The sequence below is a fragment of the Mesoplodon mirus genome, assembly GCF_964341445.2.
Source record: "Mesoplodon mirus genome assembly, chromosome: 3".
Taxonomy (NCBI): Eukaryota; Metazoa; Chordata; class Mammalia; order Artiodactyla; family Ziphiidae; genus Mesoplodon; species Mesoplodon mirus.
Window position 1 is genome coordinate 7234426 of NC_138978.1, and position 25487 is coordinate 7259912.

At 41.6% G+C, this 25487-nt stretch overlaps 1 protein-coding gene across 1 annotated transcript in view; it reads left to right on the forward strand.

Moving 5' to 3' along the window:
* The first annotated feature begins 232 nt into the window (after positions 1 to 232).
* SLC25A33 (solute carrier family 25 member 33) overlaps positions 233 to 25487 on the forward strand; it is a 30822-nt gene continuing 5567 nt past the window's right edge. The window contains exons 1-4 of the mRNA XM_082612308.1: positions 233 to 533; positions 9388 to 9567; positions 21519 to 21596; positions 23784 to 23884. Coding sequence (XP_082468434.1) covers positions 478 to 533; positions 9388 to 9567; positions 21519 to 21596; positions 23784 to 23884 — 415 coding nt within the window. The 5' untranslated portion in view covers positions 233 to 477. The remainder of the gene's footprint in view (positions 534 to 9387; positions 9568 to 21518; positions 21597 to 23783; positions 23885 to 25487) is intronic.

Genomic DNA, 25487 nt, shown 5'->3' on the forward strand with positions numbered 1-25487 from the left:
TCAGTACGCTCAACGAAGACCCCATTTCTGTACCTCCCTCATCAGGGACCAGGCAGCCTTGGCCGGTTCTCGCTTCACGCGCATTGGCTCAGGCAGTCGCCCCGCCCATGTCCTCCCGCCAGCCAATGGGTGTGCGGGATCCGGGTCCACACCCCCGCCGCGCACCGCCCCGGGCCCGCGCCGCCGAGTGACGTCACGGCCCGGCCCCCGCACGTGACAGCCGCGCGCCGGGCTCCCGCTGGCTGCTGGGCTCCCGCTGGTTGCCGGGCTCGCGCCGCAGAAGCAGGTGAGGCGTCTGTGGCCACGCGGCAGAGGGCGCGGGCCGAGGGAGCCAGTCGTGGGGGCGCGCGCGCATGGAGGCGGTGCCGGCGGCCGCCTGAGAACTACCGGGAGAGCGGAGCGGCCACCTCGTGCATCCGTCAAGCCGCCTCGAGCCCGCGGCACCCGGCGGCTGCGGGCCGAGGAGCCGGCGCGGCCATGGCGACGGGCAGTCAGCAGAAGGAGAACACGTTGCTTCACCTCTTCGCCGGCGGGTGAGTGTCCCGGCCCGACTCCGCGCCCCCGCCCCGCGTCCTCGGTGCGCCGGGGCCGGTTACCGGCCCTCCCGGGGCTGAAGCTCCGCCTCCCGAAAGAGGAAGTCCCGGCGTGGGGGTGGTGGGGAGCCCCGGGGGGAGCAAGGCCTGTCCCACCTCCTGGTCGCATCCCCGGAGGGTGATTTTACGCCGCGTGCGCCGCGCCCACGCCCATCCCCATCCCCATCCCCATCCCCATCCCCACGGCACCTCCAGCTTTTTCTCCTTTTAAACAGTTAGTGGCTGGTCTGACGAGTGTCACTCGGGGGCGGTCCTGCCTGGCCACGCTGCACTTAACGACCCTCTGCCTAGATTCTCCTCCTGGGCCTTTTCCCGAAGGCTCTGGGCTGTCTTGGGGATGCTCAGTTTGGCCCGGGAGTCCCTCAGGGTAGCGCAGGGGCGAGTTCACATGGTCGAGAGGGCTGCCCGTATTGGGCATCAGCAGGGGCCTGGAAAGTGCTAGTGAACCGTGATGCAGCGGACAACAACCTGTGGGAGAGCTGATGGGGGACCTCGGGACTAAGTGAAGTCGGGAAGGTGTGCTGAAATGCTTCTCACCTGCTGGTTGAAGCGTCCAGCGTCAGAAACAACATTAAATCTAAGATGTGCCCTGTTTTGAAAGTATCATTAGTTTAATCGTCATGGCACCTTGTATTTTTTCAGCGGAGGCAACGTATTTTTAGGGAGGTGGGGTGGTAGGGGGTTAGGAAGGGAGCTGGTGTTTTTGTTTTTTTTCAGAAAATAAAAGTAAAAATGTTTTGTATTAGTAATTTGTTTTCTTTTAATACAGCCTTTGGGTCCTTTTGGAGTCTTCTAGATGTCTGGAGTCTTATTTGAGGACCTCACAGGCCTGGCACAGCCATTTTTAAGTGTAGGACATTCTGCATAACCTAGACTTTATCCTGGATTATTATCTTGATTTGTGTATTTTAGTTGCAGCTTAGTGTTCTAGTTACTCCCCAGATATGTTCCTTATTACAAACAAGTAATGGTTGAGAATTTATTTGCAAAAATGACCATGATGAAAGTGTGTCTGAGCGCTCTGTACTTCTTATCGTAGTGGATTACCCAGTTACGTTGTTTCCCGGTCAGAAAATTGGTTGTTCTTCATACACAGGAACGATTTCTCATTCAGCTCTTCCCTATCAATCCCCCTCCTTTTGCTTCATCTCCCCCTTGATATATACTTTGAGAGTAACACAAGGTTTGGGGAGGGATTCCTAAATTAAGACAGTACATTAATTTGTCCTTGTGGGGAATTTTAAACAAGTTGACCATGTTACTTAAGTCATTTCTCAAGCTAAGAAGGATAGCTAATCATTTTTTTTAATGATTTTATACTCAGTGATTTTGATTTACAGTTTTTAAGTGAGGTGGTCTTTTAAAAAATTCTTGTATTCCGAACTGGGAGAGTTACTTGCTCTGGAGCAGCCTCTGTGAGGCTTGCTTGGTAATTGATTCCCCTGTCGACATGAATCTTCCTACACGCCCTTCACAGTGCCCTCTGGCTGCTGATTCTCCTCCCGGAGCACCAGCCTCTTACTTGTGATGGAGGAAAACTGCAGTAGCCACACAGCTCTGGACTGATTAAAACTTGGAGTTTATTAGAGGGGTGCCTGGGACTATTGTATTTAATAGGTTTCCTTTCCTTCATTAGCAGTTCGGGATTCCTTGCAGGTATGCAAGAAAGAAAATAAATCTTCGAAAAGGATGCTTTCAGAGTAACTAATTGGATTTCGACTCATTCCCACTAGCCTAAAATATACTACTACTTCCATTTCTTTTAGGGAAGATCATTAAAGGAGCTAAGTATCAAATGGGTGTATCATGCAGTTAAAATCAGTCAGTGCAATTGCCCCCCCACTGTGTGGTAGAAGGCTGTGCTGCTTTGCTCCAAGTAACTAGTTTCCACTGTTAAGCTGGCCTCTTTCCAAAGAACTGAGTACTTTCTTTGAAAAGGAGCCAGAGCCCCTGCTTTTTAAGGGGGTCTCTGTGACATTTCTCCTGACTCTTGAATAGCCATTGGAAACTAACATCGAACAAGTTTAATGCTATAACTAATTAATGATACTGAGTAAATATTTTTATCAGATATAACAGGCTTATGAATAGTTGAAAATTAATTTTAGATCCTGGAAAGTAAAAACTACACCCAAAATAACTCACTGTCTTTTAAATTTCTTTAAAAATTTTTAAAGCAGTTTTATGTGTTCTTCGCAAGGCAAAAATACTCCTAAGTTAACCTGTAATAGTCATCTTTTTAATACAGTGTTGCCCTTTAAGAAAGAACAGAACTGGAGGAGAAACACCCACAAACCAACACCTAGAAATAAGCACTTTAGAATCAGGTCTGTGTGTGTATATGTGCACCAAATTACACCAAATGTGTAATTTCATAGTTAATTTTAAAATAGGCTCCCGGGCTTCCCTGGTGGCGCAGTGGTTGAGAGTCCGCCTGCCGATGCAGGGGACACGGGTTCGTGCCCCGGTCCGGGAAGATCCCACATGCCGCGGAGCGGCTGGGCCCGTGAGCCATGGCCACTGAGCCTGCGTGTCCGGAGCCTGTGCTCCGCAACGGGAGAGGCCACAACAGTGAGAGGCCCACGTACTGCATGCATGCATGCATGCATGCATAAATACATACATACTTACATACATACGTACTCCCATTCTTTATACATTACTTCCTCCTTAGAAATACGTTGGGTTTTGATGGCAGCATGGTAGTGAATTCTCTGAGTGTACTCCTAATGAAACGTTACTGTTCTGTGGTTGCAGTGAAGAAGGTAAACACAGTTTCCAAGCCCAGTGACAGGAATTCAGGGAGGCTCTTATAGTGATTTATGACAGGACTACCTAATTTATTCTCATTACATAATTTCTTTCTGATCTTTCATGGCTAATTTTTTGCCGTTATAAACTGGACATCCTTATGTGTACCTGTGTAGTTGTCTGATTATTTCCTTAGGATAAACCATTAGAAGTACAATTGCTGAGTCAAAACACATTTTTAAGGCTTTTGATAGCTACCAGCATCTTCATAAGCCATCTCTTAGGGTGGTTTGCTTCTGTGTGAGGGAACCTCATTCATTTGATGTCGATTTTTAGTATTTTTAGGGATTCTGCTGTTTTCTGCTTTCTCTCCTCCTATCCCAAAATCTGGGTAGTATTGTTGTCAAAACAAAAAACCTAAACAAATTTTATCGTAAACCTATCATTCCTTTTCTACTGTTCAAACCAGACCATTAAGAGAAACACTGAAATCCTCTGAAGTGGCCCTTCTGTTGCGGAAAACCTCTTTCCTTTCCCTATCAAAATGACTTGGGAATTCTGGTTGTGTGTGTAGTGTTAGTGACGTCCTTCGCCTGCTGAACAAGCGACAACGCGGCAGGGTGGCGATTCAGGAGAGTACTCAGCACCTGAAATAGCTGTGCTGAGCTGCCCTTAGATTAGAGGTGGATGGCCTCGATAGTGTGCATTAAGTCTTATTTTTATGGCATGGTTTTGTCATTAAATGTACTTACATAGCCTTTAAAATGTATTTTAATGGGGATATGGTATGTCTTTAAGGTTTTTAAAATATGTAACCTAAGATAATGTTCATAATTCAGTATTTCCCCCCACTACGGACAGCTGTCACCTGGTGTACTCCTATACTGTCCTTGTCCCTGCAGATTTAATCTGTATCAGCTAATGGTTAGTTGTGAAGTGTTAGGCACATGTTAATATATCTGCTAAGGGGACTTCCGTGGTGGCGCAGTGGTTAAGAATCTTCCTGTCAATGCAGGGGACACGGGTTCAAGCCCTGGTCTGGGAAGATCCCACATGCCACAGAGAAACTAAACCCGTGCGCCACAATGACTGAGCCTGTGCTCTAGAGCCCATGCTCCGTGATAGAGTACCCCCCTGCTCGCCGCCCGTGGCAGCAACGAAGACCCAACGCGGCCAAAAAAAAAAAAAAAAATATATATATATATATATATATATATATCTGCTAAGGAACGATGTAGAGAAGATGCAAGATTTATTTGCAGTGATAAAAGAAGTTTTGATATAGTGTGCCCATTTGTCTTATATAAGGCTTATATAAATGTATTAAGCCTATAAATTAACTTTGATTTCATCCAGTGTATTTCATATATGTGACATTTTAAAAAATGTATTGTGTTTGGATGAAAGATTCCTGCTAGAATTCAAGCTTCATGAGGGTAGCACCCATGTCTGTTTTCTTCACTGGTCCATCCTAAGTACAGTGCCCACCCCACATGTTAGAGATACTTCACTGATACTTGTTTAATGAGTAACTAATTGATGTGGCCTGTTAACTTGTCCCAAATAAAGAAAAGCAGTACTTTATTTGTGAATTATGAACATGGTTCTGTAGTAAGATTTGCTGAAACTGAATTGGCATAAGGTAATATTATTTTGGATTTGTGTGTTTGTGAAAGATAATGATTCTCTTCAGATTCAGCAGGTACTGTAGAGGTTTTTTAAAAATTATTTTATTTATTTTATTTATTTAGTTTTGACTGTGTTTGCTCTTCGTTGCTGCACGCAGGCTTTCTCTAGTTGCAGAAAGCGGGGACTACGCTTCGTTGCAATGTGCGGGCCTCTCATTGTGGTGGCTTCTCTTGTTGCGGAGCACGGGCTCTAGGCACGCGGGCTCGGTGGTTATGGCATGCCAGCTCAGTAGTTGTAGCACAGGGCTCAGTAGTTGTGGCTCGTGGGCTCAGTAGTTGTGGCTTGCAGGCTCTAGAGCGCAGGCTCAGTAGTTGTGGCCCATGGGCTTAGTTGCTCCATGGCATGTGAGATCTTCCCGGACCAGGGCTCGAACCCATGTCCCCTACATTGGCAGGCGGATTCTTAACCACTGCGCCACCAGGGAAGCCTGCAGAGTTTTTTTATTCGGGTACTGTTTCAGATTTTTTTTCTAAATGAGGTAGAATATAGAAAATGGCATCTAAAGGATAGTTACCTGCATCAAAAAATATGCGTTTTGCTTTTACTGAGTGAATACAGAATTTGCATAATCAAAATCTTCTAAGCCCTATGCTAGGTATTCAAATAAAACATTCCAAAAAATTTTGTTATAAAGAAGCACTCTTTTTTTTTTTCAAGTAGTGACAATAGAGGTAGCAGATGAAAGGAGGAAATTACCAAAAGCTCCAAAGATTGGGATCACAGGGTGTCTGACCGTATTATTAGTTAGTAGAATCCATATTGTAGTTAATGTATAAGCTGTGAGTCTGGAAACCAGTTTACTATCAGTTGGGTAGCAATTATAATAAAGAGCATCTTGGTCTTGGCTTTAGTGTCTAAAATGAGTGAGTGTATAGAAAACAGCTTCTTGTTGAAAACATCTAGGTTTTAAAATCCTTGTTGCTTGAAACTCAGAGTTAAAAGGTAAACATTTGTGTACATAATTTAAACATTTTGTCTCTGACCACATAAAGATTGTAGATTAACGTAGTGTACATTCTGTAGTAGTAATAGTCCAGTTTTGTTCTGCTATAAAGGGGAGGGGAGGAGTCTAATCCACAGGTGGAAAAAACAAGCAAGGCCTATGTGGGTAAAGGTAAACAGTTAAATACATCTTTATGTAATAAACACAAGACTTCGTTTCTGAGCAGGAAGAATGAGAGAAGGTAGAGAATGAGGGGAAGGGGGAGGAACAAGTAGTAAAAGATGAAAAAGGTGCAGAAAAATACAGGTTATAGGGGGTTTTTTTTAGAAAATTAGGCAAATAGGTTTCAGAGAACAACTACCTGTTGTGGCTGCTTTGAGACGTGTAATTTAACTGCTGAACAAGCAGCAACGTGGCAGGATGGTGATTCAGGAAAGTACTCAGCATATTTTAGTGGTCTAAGATACAGGTATCCAATCAGAATTAGTCAGTTTCTTGACTGTGTGATGCCAGGACTGCGTCACCGTGAAGCTCAATGTCGAATGTGACTTTTCCTGCCTTCTGAGCATTGGCTACCAGGGCCCTCAGCTGAACCTACTCTAAGACTTAGAAGGAAGTGGCAGAATTTGCCTGACTGCCATTGACCGCTGCACCCCAGGCTGTATATGCAGAGCAGAAAGGTTATAGTTGTCAGCATTGTGGCATTTGGAGTGTTGAGAGAGGCTTTTCCCATCACTGTCCCCTTCCCTGTCACCAGCCCCTACTGGTCATAACATTCTCCGAGGCCACCAGTATACGGAACACGTGGCCAGGTGGACCCACAGCTACACCTGGACCATTTACATAAGAGTGCTTCTCTCCCGGTCCTCGGTCCTCATGCCCAGAGAGCCCTAAAAGGAAGGGAAGAAAAAAAAGACGAAAGAGCAGACCAAGTCCCCTCAATGTGTTCACGAGACTGAATTTGAACACCTGCAAGGATAGGAGAGGCAGGATTCGGTGGAGCACAGCTGAAAAGCATTGCCGGGGAGGCCTGGCAGACGGAGCGGAGGTCTACACCGTCTATGAAACGGAGATTCCTGAAAAGCTCCATTAATGCCTTCTGCAGGGTCACGGTGGATGGGGCTTCATCCCAGCTAGTTGACCGGGTGAGGAGCCGGGCTGATATTGAAGGTCTTTGCATTGAAGAACTGAGAATTGACAGGACCTTTTTTTCCTACAAAGAATATAATTTGTTGTACTCTGAAGTGCTTTGGACCCAACTTGACTAACTATCTCTAGAAAATTTGGAAAGCCAATCTAGAGAAGGCAGTGTTTTGATTCATATGATGTTATCTCCTCAGAATGATGCATGTCCAGCACGTGTGGTTCATGAAGAAAGAAAAAGCAGTTGAACTGAAAGATTAACTTTTAAAATTCTGCTGTGAAATGTCTTAAATTTCAGGAAGAATCTTCTTTGGACAATTTAGTTTAATGTCAGAACTTGTCTTCTAATTAAGAGTATTTTCGTGAATTTGTATCCAACACAGCTTAATGATTTAAAATATCCTTTGGGGGGACTTCCCTGGCGGTCCAGTGGTTAAGACTCCACACTCCCACTGCAGGGGTCATGGGTTCGATCCCTGGTCAGGGAACTAAGATCCCGCATGCCAAGCTGTGCAGCCAAGAAAAAAAACAAAAGTCCTTTGGGTGTTTTCATCTAAGATTTTTTTTCCTGGTAGATGAGGAAGGGCTTAGCTACTGAGTTTACAGCTGACAGTGCTTTCCCAGTTTTTAGTTGTTCCCCGGGATGCTGTGAGGCTGGAGAGCCTCAGCTTGCCCTGAAGGAGGCCGGGACCTTTTCACCACCCCACCCCTGCCCTGGGCACGGTGTGTAATGTGTAGAACGGTGGCTGTGGAGTGAGTGTGGCCTGCCATCCCCAGGAGGTGCCCAGCTCGCTATCGCTGGGCATTCGCTTTGTTAGCGGGCACCGTCCGGCAGGCCATCCTCTGATCGGTGGCATTGGTGTGGATGACAGTTGGCCGAGGTAAGGAGCACTGCTGACCTGGGGACAAACCAAAGGTGGTTGACCCATATCATATTGGAACTTGTTGACTTTCTGATGAAAGAATTTACCCAAAGCTCTATTTATTTTTTTATTTTTATTTTTTTTCAGCGACATGAAGTCAGGTTATTGACTTCAGATATTTCTTTATCTTACTCTGGAGCTTATAAGTTTTCCATTGTTTAAAATGTTACACTGTTTTTCAAGCACATGGCTCTTTTTTAAAAATATTTATTTATTTATTTGGTTGCACTGGGTGTTCATTGTGGCAGGTGGGCTCTTCAGTTGCGGCACGCGGGCTTCTTAGTTGTGGCACGCAAACACTTAGTTGTGGCATGCATGTGGGATCTAGTTCCCTGGCCAGGGATCGAACCCAGGCCCCCTGCATCGGGAGTGCGGAATCTTAACCACCAGAGAAGTCCCGAACCTGTGCATTTTAATGCCAGGGATACAAAGATGAATACAACGCAGGTCCTGATCTTCAGTGTTTTCCAAAGAGTAGAACCTGTGTCGCTGGTGGTATGGGGGTGGCTTTAGATGGTACAGGACATTATTACCTAGAACCAGCCCATCAGACGTGCAGTTTCGTGGATATTATTGTTTAAGAAAAGATGAAAGTAGGTATTCTAGGATAAATAGGTGAAAATATTTAAATTTTAAGTTCAGGTAATATTTCAATATGAACAAATTGTAAAGGGTAGTTTGGGGAACGCTGACCCACAGAGACAGTGCATCTAATGAAATTCCAGAGGATGAATTGATTAGTTCTGACTGAGGGAAACACAAGGACTTAATGATTAAAAAGTAAGCTTTAGTTTGGTTTTCAACGGAGTCCAAATTAATCAGATTTTAATGAAAATCTGGGTTGTAATAAACACTGATTTTCAAAATAGTAGCATTACCTGAATAACTATTTTGTTTCACTGTGAAAAGATGCATTCTCTAGAATATTCATTGCAACATGAGAGTGAAATTGGAAATGACATGAATGTCTAACGGTAGGAAATAGGTTAAAATAGTATACACTGATAAAGAGGAATAGTATGCAACCATTAAAATGGTGGCGTAGGTGTATATTGACATGGAAAGACATTCACAATATCTAGATAAGAAGAAAAATATGTGAGATTGAAAAACCACTAATGAAAAGCCCTAAAGGATGTACCAACGTGTTCACTAACAGTGGTTATGTTTTTAAGCTGCTGGGGTTTCAACTAATGTTTTTTTAAACTCTTGGTATGCTCTAATCATGAGATGAACATAGGTGCCTTCTCTCTTTTTTTTGACAGAGCACAGTTCAGTTTCCCATTTCATCTGTGTACGGAACAGTATAGCTTTCCTGATCGTGTCGTGGTTTCTTCTCTTACAGGTGTGGAGGCACGGTCGGTGCTGTTTTCACTTGTCCACTAGAAGTCATTAAGACGAGGTTGCAGTCTTCAAGATTAGCTCTTCGGACAGTCTATTATCCTCAGGTTCATCTGGGAACCATCAGCGGAGCTGGGATGGTGAGACCAACGTCAGTGACGCCTGGACTCTTACAGGTTCTGAAGTAAGTTCAGTCCCGGTTCCAACTCCTGCCCCCAGCCCCCCGCCCCCACTGTCAATGCAGAATGTTTATCAGGCCCATCGGATGGAATGTTCTGTTTGTACAGGCTTTGTCCAAATTTAAGAATTAGGTTTCTGTACCAATACCTTTGAACTTTGACCTTTCTCTCGTGGCCTGAGGGCTCCCTGTGTGCACGTGATCAACGTGCAAGGACAGTTAAAGTAAACCTAACAAAGCAAACCCAACATCCATGTTTAAACTGTTGCATCAAAGTGTTGCTCTTGCCCCAAATCTTCTGAGGGCTAGCGAGAAGCTCTGAGGTGGTAGTGAAATTAAAATGTTTTAAATTACACAAGAGGAGGGTTGTGAATATTTTTAAGAGGAAGTAATGTGGAAATAAAATGTTGCAATTTTTTACTTTTTATTAGGAAATAATTTTACATTTATAGAAAAGTTGATGTATATATTTGGTAAAATGGTCTTTAAAATTTTGGTTTCATACCTGGGCTATCTGCCTAATTTGTTATTTTTACTGCATTAAAATATCTCATTTGTTTACAAAGTAGCTAAATATTCTTAGGTCGAATTTGGCTTATCAGTCTCTGTGTAAGGCAAAATCAGTAATTCAGAAGAGCGCTTGGCAATGTCTGCGTCTTATCTTGGGGCCTTGTGCTTTAAAAGAGATGTTCAGTGAATGATAGTTGAGTTTGACCACACTGATACTCAGAACTCTAGCACTGATCATTGGGAGAGCGTGGGTTCAAGAGAGACACGGCTGGGTGTCGGTGTGCGTGTTTAATTGGGAAGTGTTAGGAAAAGATGCAGTAAAGTGGAAGTGCTCTGGCTTAATAACCGCGACACTTCGCACTTTGGGCAGAATTCCGTCACATTTTAGATAAGGTAGAATGGATTGGAAAGCGCTTAATTTATTTTTAGGTACGTTTTGTTTGTAAAGCCGACTTCTGGGTCACTCAGGCACCCATGCCAAACACACGTACGAGGGTGCATCCAAGCTCGGGCAAAACTGGGCAGCAGGGCCGGCTGCCGAGGGCAAGGTCCCAAGTGGGAGGATCAGAAACCCAACTAGGGAAAGAGGCGGCTGGTACCCAAGACTTGAGGAGAATCTTTTTTTTTTTTTTTTTTTTTTTTAATTGAACACTGAGAAGGGTTGGGGAGGCACAAAAGGCAGAAAGTTAGGGGCAGGCGCAGGGAAGGCGGAAGCACAGCGACGAGAGGCACGCGTTGCCCTCAGTAAGGAGAGAGACGAGCCCGTTTCCTCCAGAAACATGGCTCTGAAGACACGCCGTCTCAGCTCGCCTGTTTATAAGTGTAGTCACTAGCAGCGTCTCAAATGACACCTTTCTTCTGAGGAACTAAAAATGCTTTGGACCTAGTGAAACAGGTAATTTGCCAACTCCGCTAACATCCAAGGTGAACTTCCTCCTACATGCCTGCCAACAACGCATGACTAGTGGATTCATCTACTTAACTGTAACTGGGAAGCTCTTGCCCGGAAGTTGAGGGTGTCACCGGGGCCAAGCCCGTAGATAAATGGGACTGCTTCTCTAGTTCAAGTGTTTCAGGGTGCGTGTTCTGCGCCCCCAGTACCTCTGTCTCTCTGTCTCCAGTAAATCTCTCTCCATGTATGCTTTTCCCCAATTAGGACAATTGTTTACTAAAATGTAAACCAAAGGGGAAGAAGAGCCTCTCCATCTTTTAAAACACATGAACAGTGCCCACACCGCACGCAAGAAAACCCATTTTCCTAAGTGGTCTGGCGAGAGACCTTGCCCCTTTCTCCATCCTCAGGAGGGAGCAGTGGAGAAACTTCTGCCCAGATGCCTCCAAGGCCCAAGCCCCACCCCCCAGTAAAAGCCAAAGCTACCTCCGGGGCCTGCCAGTCTCAGCACCCCCGTCACCCACCTCTCCCATTACTTCCCTGACTTCACCTCCTCATATTTCCCCCTCCCGAACCCTTTCGGCTACACCAGCCTCCTCCTGTCCCTCTAAAACACTGGGAACTCTGGAACATTCCACATCAGGGCCTTTCTACTGGACATTATCTGCATGGCTGGCCCTCAGTTGTCACCTTTGCAGGAAGACCTTGCAGTGAGCATGCTGTTGAAAACTGAGCCCTTCCATCACACCCTGTGCCTCCTTCCTGCTTTGTTTCTATCCACAGCACTCACCTCTATCCAACACACAGTGTAGTTTACTTATTTATATTGTTTCTTTTCTCTCCCTGCCCCCACCAGAACGGAAGTACCTCAGAGGCAGGGACTTTGGTTTGTTTTGACCACCAAGGTATCCCCAAGCACTGAGAATGCTGCCTGTCACACAGCAAGAATTCAGGACAAATAGAATGTGGCACATCAGTAAGATACTGAATGTAAAGAGCTTAACACACAGTCCTCCCCCCACCATGTAAATAACAAATATTAGCTGCTATCATAATACATACTTTCTGTACTTTTGAAACATAAGAATTATAACTGAGTTTCTTGGTAGCCAAGGCAAAAACGGGACTATCACACTACATAATTCTCATCTGGAGAAAGCACACTTGCTCTTCGGGGCAGATGTATGTCATTTCCTGTTAATAAGTTCTGAAAGCAGTCTGTTACCCAGTACTTACATCAGACGGTGTACCAGCATAAGAAGCCTATCTTTTAGGATGCTTTAATGGAAGATGACTACTTTTCACTTTACCACCACCCTCCTGGCTCATCTGGATCATTGGACTGCTTTCTGATTCTTCCATTTATCACCCCCAGGCTAGGGCAGTGATGATGGTCTTCAGAGCCTGCTCTTTATCCAGGAAATAGTAAACCGAGGACAGAGATCCAGGCCTTTTCTCTATGCCACAAAGCCCATCAAGGTTGTCTGTTCACAGTTTTAGAAGCCATTGGGTTTATCAGATGATTATTCATTTAAAACTAAGCTGCTTATTATTAGTCTTACTCTTCCAAGAAGTACTGCATTTATCTTTTTTTTTCTTACTTCTTTTTATTTATTTATTTTATTTATTTTTATTTTTGGCTGCGTTGGGTCTTCGTTGCCACATGCGGGCTTTCTCCAGTTGCGGCGAGCGGGGGCTACTCTTCGTTGTGGTGTGCGGGCTTCTCTTGTTGCGGAGCACGGGCTCTAGGCACATGGGCTTCAGTAGTTCTGGCACGTGGGTTCAGTAGGTGTAGCTCACGGGCTCAGTAGTTGTAGGTCACGGGCTCTAGAGTGCAGGTTCAGTAGTTGTGGTGCACAAGCTTAATTGCTCCGCGGCATGTGGGATCTTCCCGGACCAGGGCTCAAACCCGTGTCCCCTGCATTGGCAGGTGAATTCTTAACCACTATGCCACCAGGGAAGCCCAAGAAGTACTGCATTTAACGACATAACAGACAACAGAATTTGTGTACAGGAAGTTTATTTTTCAAAGTACAAATCAGTGTTTGCTTGTGTCTCGTGTTAGGTTAACCTATTAGAGAAAAAATATTCTCCAATGGAGCATCAATTACCTTTATATTTTGAATATAGTTACTTAAAAAGAAAATAGACAAGGTGTTAAAACAATTAGGCTCTCACTATTAAATTTACCAATGGGTAATTAATAATCCTTTTATTCAGGTATCTGCCTTAAAAAGTCTTATGACTTAGACTTCTTTTTTTTTTTTTTTTTTTTTTTCCTAATCAGAACGCCTGTTCTTTAAACTACTTCAGGTACTTTATTTTTGTTTTTTGAAGTACCTCTTTGAAAAGTAATATGTTAGTGAGGTCGTTTCTCTTTTAAAAACTGATGGGTTCAGATGAGAGCCTTGTCCTGGATTGGTCTGTGGTATGCATAGTATGATCTAAAATAGTGAAGAGAATGAAATGCTCCAAACAGGACCCTAATTTCTTTCTGCATTTCTTTCCTAAATGAAAGTTTCTGTGACTGTGGGAAAATTAGTCTGGGTCCTAACAAGCTGAGGAGTACCATTTATAGTAGGAACTTGATTGTTGCAGAAAAGTTTTGTAAACATCCAGCTAGGTTAGCAGTTTGAATTATGTAACAGATTTGACTTTTTGCCCACTGTTAATATGCGTAACTATGGAGACAGCCTTTCTGCAGTTCTTAAAAGGCCTGAGTCATTTGAGGACATGAGTTCCCTACTGCATTATAGATGAGCGGCTCCCAGCTCCCTGGAGCCAGAGATTCCCTTAATTGTGTGTAGGTGACCCCTGGGCCGGCTGCACGGTGAACAGTCGTGGGGACCAAAGATGGAGTCTGAACTTTAAAAAATGTTGAATGTATTGACCATTTGAAATCTTTTACATGCTATACTATAAGGTGTAGGTCACTTCAGGGTGTTATTTGAGAGAAGTTTTGGTTGAGAGAGCCTCGCTTTTTAAAAGCCCAATCCTGTTTTGAGAAAGAGTTAACAGTAAAGTATTTAAAGTTGAAAACACTAAACTCTGATGCCTGTATTAAGGACCAAATGGCTTGGTTTTGGCCAGTGTGAAAATGCACTGAAACTCCGTGTCCTTCATTTGGAGTGTTAGGTTTACAGAAACCCACGAATTGTCTTTACCCCAACCCTTGTTTCGTGGCTTTGTGGGCTACAAACATGAGTTCAGTATTTTTATAACCTATGACCTATAGCTTTTTTTAAGAACTTTTTTTTTTTTAAAATAATTTCTAACTTACAGAAAAGTTACAGGATCAGTACAAATAACTTGCTTATATACTCTACCTCAGGTCACTTGTTTTTAACATTTTGCCACATTTGCTTATTTGTTTTTGCTCTATATACATATGGTTTTTTTTTTCTGAACCATTTGAAAATAGGTTACATTGCATTATGTCCCTTTACCCTTAATTCTTTAGCATTTATTTCCTACAAAAAGGATATTCTCTTAAAACCACAGTTTTCAAATTCAGGAAATTTAATATTGATATACTGCTTTTTAACTAATCTACAGTCTATATTCCAGTTTTATCATTTATCTATTGTTAAGCGATTGATTTAGCACAAGGGTTAAATTTTGTTTTAAAACTCTGTTCCTACCAATATGTCTTCTGTTTTCAAGAACTTTTTCAGTGAGGCTTTCTGGAGGTTTTTTTGTTTGTTTAACTGCTTTATTAAGATGTAATCTACATGCCATACAATTTGCCCACTTAGAGCACACAGTTCTCCTGTTGTAGTATGTTCAGAGTTTTGTGCACCCATCACAACAATTCTACAACGTTTTCATCCCCACTATAAGAATCCCCTAACCTGTTTTCAGTCACTCCCCATCCCCAGGACCCCAGCTCTAGACAACCAACTACTAATCTTCCTTCTGTCTATATAGGTTTGTCTCCTGGATATTTCATCTAAATGAAATCGTACAGCATATGGCCTTTTGTGTCCAGCTCCTTTCACTTAACCTACTTTTTTTTTAAAGATTTATTTATTGTTTATTTTATTTATTTTTTGGCTGTGTCGGGTCTTAATTGTGGCACGCCGGATGTTTGTTGTGGTGCACGGGCTTCTCTCTAGTTGTGGCTTGCGGGTTTTCTCTTCTCTAGTTGTGGCGCGCAGGTTCCAGAGCATGTGGACTCTGTAGTTTGTGTCACGCAGGCTCTCTAGTTGAGGCACGCCAGCTCAGTAGTTGTGGCGCATGGGCTTAATTGCCCCAGGACCTGAACAGATATTTGGTAGCCAAAAGGCAGAAGCAGCCCAAGTGTCCATCCACGGATAAATGGGTGAGCATGTGGGGCATCCACATAATGGATTTATAATTTAGCCTTAAAAAGAAGGAAATTCTGACACATGCTATAACATAGATGAACCTTAATGACACTGTGCTGAGTGAAAGAAGCCAGTCACAAAAGGACAAATACTGTAGGATTCTACTTGTATGAGATCCCTAGAGCAGTCAAATTCATAGAGACAGAAAGTAGAAGGGTGGTTGCCAGGGCTGGGGTTGGGGAATGGAGAGTTAGTGTTTACTTGGGTATGGAATCTGTTTGAATTTTTGAATTTTCTTTATTTTTTTAATACAGCAGGTTCTTATTAGTTATCCATTTTATACATATTAGTGTATACATCTCAATCCCAATCTCCCAATTCATCACACCCCCGCCACTTTCCTTCCTTGGTGTCTATGTTTGTTCTCTACATCTGTGTCTCAATTTCTGCTCTGCAAACCAGTTCATCTGTACCATTTTTCTAAGTTCCACATATATGCGTTAATATACGATATTGGTTTTTCTCTTTATGATTTCCTTCACTCTGTATGACAGTCTCTAGATCCATCCACGTCTCTACAGATGACCCAATTTCATTCCTTTTTATGGCTGAGTAATATTCCATTGTATGTATGTGCCACATCTTCTTTATCCATTCATCTGTCTATGGACATTTAGGTTGCTTCCATGTCCTGGCTATTGTAAATAGTGCTGCAGTGAACATTGGGGTGCATGTGTCTTTTTCAGTTATGGTTTTCTCTGGGTATATGCCCAGTAGTGGGATTGCTGGGTCATATGGTAGTTCTATTTTTATTTTTTTAAGGAACCTCCATACTATTCTCCATAGTGGTTGTATCAATTTACATTCCTACCAACAGTGCAAGAGGGTTCCCTTTTCTCTACACCCTCTCCATCATTTGTTATTTGTAGATTTTCTGATGATGCCCATTCTAACTGGTGTGAGGTGATAACTCATTGTAGTTTTGATTTGCATTTCTCTAATAATTAGTGATGTTGAGCAGCTTTTCATGTGCTTCTTGGCTATCTGTACGTCTTCTTTGGAGAAATGTCTATTTAGGTCTTCTGCCCATTTTTTGATTGGGTTGTTTGTTTTTTTAATATTGAGCTGCATGAGCTGTTTATATATTTTGGAGATTAATCCTTTGTCTGTAATTTGCAAATATTTTCTCCCATTCTCAGGGTTGTCCTTTCGTCTTGTTTGTAGTTTCCTTTGCTATGCAAAAACTTTTATGTTTCATTAGGACCCATTTGTTTATTTTTGTTTTTATTTCCATTACTCTAGGAGGTGGATCAAAAAAGATCTTGCTGTGATTTATGTCAAAGAGTGTTCTTGGGGCCTCCCTGGTGGCGCAGTGGTTGAGAGTCCGCCTGCCGATGCAGGGGATACGGGTTCGTGCCCCGGTCTGGGAGGATCCCATATGCCGCGGAGCGGCTGGGCCCGTGAGCCATGGCCGCTGGGCCTGCGCGTCCGGAGCCTGTGCTCCGCAACGGGGGAGGCCACAGCAGTGAGAGGCCCGCATACCGCAAAAAGAAAAAAAAAAAAAAAGAGTGTTCTTCCTATGTTTCCCTCTAAGAGTTTTATAGTATCCGGTCTTACATTTAGGTCTCTAATCCATTTTGAGTTTATTTTCATGTATGGTGTTAGGGAGTGTTCCAATTTCATTCTTTTACATGTAGCTGTCCAGTTTTCCCAGCACCAGTTATTGAAGAGACTGTCTTTTCTCCATTGTATATCCTTGTCTCCTTTCTCATAAATTAGTTAACCACAGGTGTGTGGGTTTATCTCTGGGCTTTCTATCCTGTTCCATTGATCTATGTTTCTGTTTTTGTGCCAGTACCATATTATCTTGATTACTGTAGCTTTGTAGTATAGTCTGAAGTCAGGGAGTCTGATTCCTCCAGGTCCGTTTTTTCCCCCTCAAGACCACTTTGGCTATTCAGGGTCTTTTGTGTCTCCATACAAATTTTAAGATTTTTTGTTCTAGTTCTGTAAAAAAAAAATGCCATTGGTAATTTGATAGGGGTTGCATTGAACCTGTAGACTGCTTTGGGTAGTATAGTCATTTTCACAATATTGATTCTTCCAATCCAAGAACATGGTATATCTCTCCATCTGTTGGTATCATCTTTAATTTATTTTATCAGTGTCTTACAGTTTTCTGCATACAGGTCTTTTGTCTCCCTAGGTAGGTTTATTTCTAGGTATTTTATTCTTTTTGTTGCAGTGGTAAATGGGGGTATTTACTTAATTTCTCCTTCAGATTTTTCATCGTTAGTGTATAGGAATGCAAGAGATTTCTGTGCATTAATTTTGTATCCTGCAGCTTTACCAAGTTCATTGATTAGCTCTAGTAGTTTTCGAGTGGCATCTTTAGAATTCTCTATGTATAGTATCATGTCATCTGCAAACAGTGACAGTTTTACTTCTTTTCTAATTTGTATTCCTTTTATTTCTTTTTCTTCTCTGATTGCCGTGGCTAGGACTTCCAAAACTATGTTGGATAATAGTGGTGAGAGTGGACATCCTTGTCTTGTTCCTGATCTTAGAGAAAATGCTTTCAGCTTTTCACCACTGAGAATGATGTTTGCTGTGGGCTTGTCATATATGGCCTTTATTATGTTGAGGTAGGTTCCCTCTGTGCCCACTTTCTGGAGAGCTTTTATCATAAATGGGTATTGAATTTTGTCAAAAGCTTTTTCTGCATCTACTGAGATGATGATATGGATTTTTATTCTTCAGTTTGTTAATATGGTGTCTCACATTGATTGATTTGTGTATATTGAAGAATCCTTGCATCCCTGGGATAAATCCCACTTGATCATGGTGTATGATCCTTTGAATGTGTTGTTGGATTCTGTTTGCTACTATTTTGTTGAGGATTTTTGCATCAGTATTCATCAGTGATTTTGGTCTGTAATTTTCTTTTTTTGTAGTATTTTTGTCTGGTTTTGGTATCAGGGTGACTGTGGCCTCATAGAATGAGTTTGGGAGTGTTCCTTCCTCTGCAATTTTTTGGAAGAGTTTGAGAAAGATGGGTGTTAGCTCTTCTCTAAATGTTTGATAGAATTTACCTGTGAAGCCATCTGGTCCTGGACTTCTGTTTGTTGGAAGATTTTTAATCACAGTTTCAATTTCATTACTTGTGATTGGTCTCTTCATATTTTCTATTTCTTCCTGGTTCAGTCTCGGAAGTTTATACCTTTCTAAGAATTTCTCCATTTCTTCCAGGTTGTCCATTTTATTGGCATAGAGTTGCTTGTAGTAGTCTCTTAGGATGCTTTGTATTTCTGTGGTGTATGTTGTAATAACTTCTCTTTTTCATTTCTAATTTTATTGATTTGAGTCCTCTCCCTCTTTTTCTTGATGAGTCTGTCTAAGGGTTTATCAATTTTGTTTATCTTCTCAGAACCAGCTTTTAGTTTTATTGATCTTTGCTATTGTTTTCTTTGTTTCTATTTCATTTATTTCTGCTTTGATCTTTATGATTTCTTTCCGTCTACTAATAGTTCCTTTAGGTGTAAGGTTAGATTGTTTATTTGAGATGTTTATTGTTTCTTGAGGTAGGATTGCATTGCTATAAACTTCCCTCTTAGAACTGCTTTTGCTGCATCCCGAAGGTTTTGGATTATCATGTTTTCTTTGTCATTTGTCTCTAGGTATTTTTTTATTTCCTCTTTGATTTCTTCAGTGATCTCTTGGTTATTTAGTAACGTATTGTTTAGCCTCCATGTGTTTGTGTTTTTTACATTTTTTCCCTGTAACTGATTTCTAATCTCATAGCACTGTGGTCAGAAAAGATGCTTGATGTGATTTCAGTTTTCTTAAATTTACTGAGGCTTGATTTGTGACCCAAGATGTGATCTATCCTGGAGAATGTTCTGTGTGCACTTGAGAAGAAAGTATAATCTGCTGTTTTTGGATGGAATGTCCTATAAATATCAATTAAATCTATCTGGTCTGTTGTGTCATTTAAAGCTTGTGTTTTCTTATTAATTTTCTGTTTAGATGATCTGTCCATTGGTGTAAATAAGGTGTTAAAGTCCCCCACTATTATTGTGTTACTGTTGATTTCCTCTTTTATAGCTGTTAGCAGTTGCCTTATGTATTGAGGTGCTCCTATGTTGGGTGCATATATATTTATAATTGTTATATCTTCTTCTTGGATTGATCCCTTGATCATTATGTAGGGATCCTTGTCTCTCCTAACATTCTTTATTTTAAAGACTATATTTAAAGACTATTTTATCTGATATGAGTATTACTACTCCAGCTTCCTTTTGATTTCCATTTGCATGGAATATCTTTTTCCATCCCCTCATTTCAGTCTGTATGTGTCCCTATGTCTGAAGTGGGTCTCTTGTAGACAGCATATATATGGGTCTTGTTTTTGTATCCGTTCAGCAAGCCTGTGTCTTTTGGCTGGGGCATTTAATCCATTCACGTTTAAGGTAATTATCGATATGTATGTTCCTATTACCATTGTCTTAATTGTTTTGGGTTTGTTTTTGTAGGTACTTTTCTTGTGTTTCCCACTTAGAGAAGTTCCTTTGGCATTTGTTGTAGAGCTGGTTTGGTGGTGCTGAATTCTTTTAGCTTTTGCTTGTCTGTAAAGCTTTTGATTTCTCCATCGAATCTGAATGAGATCCTTGCTGGGTAGAGTAATCTTGGTTGTAGGTTCTTCCCTTTCATCACTGTAAATATGGCATGCCACTCCCGTCTGGCTTGTAGAGTTTCTGCTGAGAAAGCAGCTGTTAACCTTACGGGAGTTCCCTTGTATGTTATTTGGCGTTTTTCCCTTGCAGCTTTCAGTAATTTTTCTTTAATTTTTGCCAGTTTGATTACTATGTGTCTCAGCGTGTTTCTCCTGTATAGGACTCTCTGTGCTTCCTGGATTTGGGTGGCTATTTCCTTGCCTGTGTTAGGGAAGTTTTCCACTATAATCTCTTCAAATATTTTCTCTGGTCCTTTCTCTCTCTCTTCTCCTTCCGGGACCCCTATAATGCGAATGTTGTTGCGTTTAATGTTGTCCCAGAGGTCTCTTAGTCTATCTTCATTTCTTTTCATTCTTTTTTCTTTATTCTGTTCCGCAGCAGTGAATTCCACCATTCTGTCTTCCAGGTCCCTTATCCGTTCTTCTGCCTCAGTTATTCTGCTATTGATTCCTTCTAGTGTATTTTTCATTTCAGTTATTATATTGTTCATCTCTATTTGTTTGTTCTTTAATTCTTTTAGGTCTCCGTTAAACATTTCTTGCATCTTCTCAATCTTTGCCTCCATTCTTTTTCTGAGGTCCTGGATCATCTTCACTATCATCATTCTGAATTCTTTTTCTGGAAGGTTGCCTAGCTCCATTTCATTTAGTTGTTTATCTGGGGTTTTATCTTGTTCCTTCATCTGGTACATAGCCCTCTGCCTTTTCATCTTGTCTGTCTTTCTGTGAATGTGGTTTTTATTCCACAGGCTGCAGGATTGTAGTTCTTGCTTCTGATGTCTGCCCTCTGGTGGATGAGGCTATCTCTGGAGTCTGTTTGAGAAGATGAAAAAGTTCTGGAGATGGATGCTGGTGATGGTTGTACAACAGTGTGAATGTACTTATTGCCACTGAACTATATACACTTAAAAATGGAAAATGGTAAAAAAAAATGTATGTATATGGTACCACAGTAAAAAAGTTTTTAAAGAAAAAGCAGGCACAGTATTCTCTTTGAACTTGAGATACTAAGCTTTGGCTTTAAAGAGCAATCATCCGTCCCATGAAAATTACTGGATTTTTCTATTCCTCATTTCCCTGTTTAGGGCTCTCCTATAATAGGTAAAGATCTAGAAGATAGGATTATTAGAAATAAGGAATAAATCCAAAAGAAATACCATCCGAAGAAATTTCTCAACCTGTTTCTCAGTGAATCTTGTCATAACAAGGACATCATTTCCTATATCAGACCCTTTGTTGCTCTCTGCCTTCCTAGGATGTCGGTGGGTAGTGCAAACCCTGAACACCTTGCTCCTGCCTGAACAAGGGAGATTTTGAAGCATGTTTTTTCACTGTAGTAATGAAAGCAGTATTCATCAGTCTTCTGATTTTGTATTGTAATATAATCAGATAAGACCCTGGGGTTTTGTAAACATTCTGTTCTTTATTCAGGGAGCTAATGTGAAGGCTGACCCCTTATCATTTTGCACAGGCCTTGCCTAAGGTTTTTAAAGATACATCTTTTCTCGTTATTCAGGTCGATCTTGGAGAAGGAGGGACCAAAGTCACTTTTTAGAGGCTTGGGTCCAAATTTGGTTGGAGTTGCACCATCAAGGTAAGCATTAATCTTTCAGCTAGCTCACTGCATACAGTATCTAATACACTGAGTCCTTTCTTACTGGAGGGGCAATACCGCTAGATGTCTAGTTTCTTTTTCTGTGGGGGATTTGCCGAAGTGCATCTGACATATAGAAGTAGTGATAACTGTTGGCGTGTCTTTCAGTGTGTGCGTGAGAAAGAGATTCTTAGTTATTTTATTCTTAAGTTGAGAATTATTCTGCTCCCATCACGTGGTGTCTTCTCTGAGTGTTTGCTACTCTAAGTATGGCGTGTGGTCAGCAGCATTGGCTGTTAAAACTATGCAATCTCAGACCACACCCCACACCTACATCAGAATTTGCATTCTGCCAAGACCCACAGGTGATTCATATGCACTTGGAAGCACTGATCTAAAGCAGTTTTAAAGGCTTCCAAGCTTACTTTATTTAAAATATTCTTCTTTGTGTTACAAGGTTTAATTCTCTTTAAAGCGTATTTGGATATATCAAGCTACATTGTCCCAGTGCAGTAGCCCCTGGTCATATGGGGCTACTTAAATCAATTAAAATTCGGGACTTCAGTGGTGGCACAGTGGTTAAGAATCAATTAAAATTAAACATTTAGTTCTTTGGTCTCACCAGCCACATTTCAAGTTCCTTAGCATTCCTATGTAGCTAGTGGCTCCTGCATTGGAGATCACAGGTACAGAACATTTCCATCTCTGCAGAAAGTTCTTTTCGACAGTGCTGATACAGAGGATAAGCTGTGTGGACATGAAAGTGAATGTCTCTGCGTGTGTGTGTGTGTGTGTGTGTGTGCGCGCACGCGCTCATAGCAGCATATCTCTGCAAAGTAGGTAAGAAACTGCTTCTAGAAATTGCCTCCTGGGAGGGGAAGCTCAGTGACAAGGGTCACTTATGTGAATCCACATAGTACTTGAATAGACTTTAAGCAAAATTAATCTTTATAACAAAAATGAGAATTTTGTTTTATACAAAGTGAAGACTAAAAGCTTCTAGAATACTTGCTCCAGTTTATACACAGATTTCCTGAGGATGTTGTAAAAATGCAGAGGTCCAAGAGGGAGGGGATATAGGTATACATATAGCTGATATACTTCATTGTACAGCAGAAACTAACACAACATTGTAAAGCAATTATACGCCATTTAAAAAATGCAGATTCTTATTAAATCCTTTTGTTCCTTTGGAATTCTGTAGCTTATGTGTATAATCTATTGAAAATATAGAAAGTACTAGTCTGTGAGGTTATATGAGGTATGCATTATTAAGAGAAGGCAAACATACTGCATATATGTAGTAAATTTTTTAAATGGAGTCAGATGTGCTTGTGGACAGTGCTAATTTGGTAACACCTGTCAATCTGATATAGAGTTCTGGCCACCACACCCATTTAGAACAGTTGGGACCTAGAAAAAATGAAAGACTGTTTTATAACACGTTCATGATACGTAGTCAGGATCCTAAGTTGAAAATACATTCTATAATTGATCCACGGTCCAGCTGAAAAAAAGCATTTTGCCTGACATTGCTGGTGAAGAAGCAGGGACAATCACAGCCAGGCTCTGCTCTCCAGCCCCAGCAGGAGAGGAGGCAGAAGCGGGGAAGCAGACAGAGGCAGAGAAGAGAAGGCTGGAGAGCCAAGGTGGGGGGCCCGCCACCCCCTGCGGTCCCTTTCTGGGGCTGGGAGCACGTCAGTGGAGGGTGCACTTGACGAAAACACGTGTGCCACTGTACATGTTCCTGTGTGATCCTGAGTCATCAGGAAAAGAGTTCACAGTACATCTGACATACTCATTTTGGTGTAAGACAGGGCAAGTGTGGTATGTTTTAGAAATGTATTATAAATTTTAACAGTTGTGGTATATGTTGGTGCTTAAAAGGATTGGCATTCATCCAGGATGAAGACTGTAAACGGACTTTGTATGTATATTACCAAAACCTCATTTTCCTCAGTTGTTTTGGGCACTCCCGTCATCATTGAGTACTTTCTGGAGAGCCAATCAGGAGCTTCCTGGAGATGCCTGCAGCAGGTTTTGGTTTTAGCACAGATAAGGTCAAGCTTTCGGTTACATGTTAACTTCTTTCCCACATTGCTAGATTTGTCAGGGGTTGCGGAAGGACATACATATTATATAGTGTCAAACCAATGTCTTGATAGCATTCTCTCTTTGTTCTAACAGGGCTGTGTACTTTGCATGCTACTCCAAAGCCAAAGAGCAGTTCAATGGCATTTTCGTGCCTAATAGCAATACTGTGCACATTTTCTCAGCTGGCTCTGCAGGTATGTTACCGTAGTGAGTGGAGATGAGTTGCTCACTTTCCTAAAGCATGTGTTGTACCAAACAGCTTTCTCCAGGAATTAGAAATTAGGTCTCTGCTTCTTTTGCATCCAAAATCATTTTCCTAAAGCTTTATGTTAGAAGTGATAAAACATGAGTGTTTGAGAGTGGTTTGTAACTTGCTTCCGTTTTCTTTTACCCCTGAAGCTTTTTATTCTCCCTCAAAATTGACATGTTCTCATGCATGCTACTGGTTAGTGTGATGTATCTTTTAAAGGAATATTAATGTGTTTTCATGCCTTTTTATTACATTATTTTCTAAAATTCGAGCTGCTTTTTCTGTGGCTCCCGACAGTGTCTAGCCTACCCTGAGTACAGTTGGCACATCTGTCCTTAACCGTTGGATTCTGTGATGAGGGCTCAGGGCTTGTAGTGGGATTCCTACAGTAGGACCAGTGATAGATTAGGTAGCTTCTGTTCTTTTTTGAGGGAATCATTCCAGCTACCATGGAAAATTCACAAAAGGATTTTTTCCCCAGGAAATACTTGGCAAAAACATGGACATGTAGATTGCTGAGAGAAGGCTATGTCTTTTTCGATGTAAATTTTATGTCTATTTTAATAGAAGGGTGTTTTAGGTAATTAAATTGGCATTTTATGAAAACTTTCTACCCTCCAAGTTGTACGTATCAGTCTTGTCCCTGTTACTCCAAATAAAAGTACTAGTAATCCATCTGAATAGTTACGGATAATAATTTCTGGACCCCAAGTGGGAAATGACATTAGCAGAGCTGCTTCACAACAAGAAAGGTGTTTTACAGGATATGGAGCTCTGAGAGGAGTGTGTGGGGTTCACAGGAGGTCAGGCTTCACTGCCAAGGCCGATAGAGAGTTAGCCATACGCGAAAAGCTGTGCCCCAGTTTTGTAACTTTTGCAAAATTAACATAGAGGAACCTTGGTAAATAAAACAGACCTGGAGGGAGATTTTTTTTAATGAAGTCTTTAATTTGCTGTTTTAAGGAGCTGATGTTGCTGTTATTGTTTTTTGTTTTGTTTTTTTCCCTCCTTCCTGGTAACATTCAGTTTTTTGGGTTTCTTTGTAATTCTAGTATAGTTGATTTACAAAGTTTTGTTAGTTTCAGGTGTACAGCAGAGTGATTCAGTTTCTTATGTATACACACACACATATATATTCTTTTTCAGTTTCTTTTCCATTATGGTTTATTATAAGATATGGAATATAGTTCCCTGTGCTGTACAGTAGGTCCTTGTTGTTCATCTGTGGAGGGAGATTTTTAAACCACTATCTAGGGTCCTATTATCTAATCAGTCTACTTAGACTGTGGAGGGGATGAGGTATTCCAGAGGACTCACTGCGTGTCAGGTCAGTACTGCTTTTTTGGTTGGTCTGGAATGATTAACAAGATTAAGATGGAGAAGACTTACTTTAAAAATGATTACTATAGGCAGATCGGTCTTAAAACTTTGATTTCCTAAAATGGTCAGGTATTAAAATGTCAAAGTTTGGATTCAGGTAAATGGAGATTTAGTTTCTTCTATTTTAAGTTATATATCAGGTACCCTTTTGGATAAGATCAGCAACT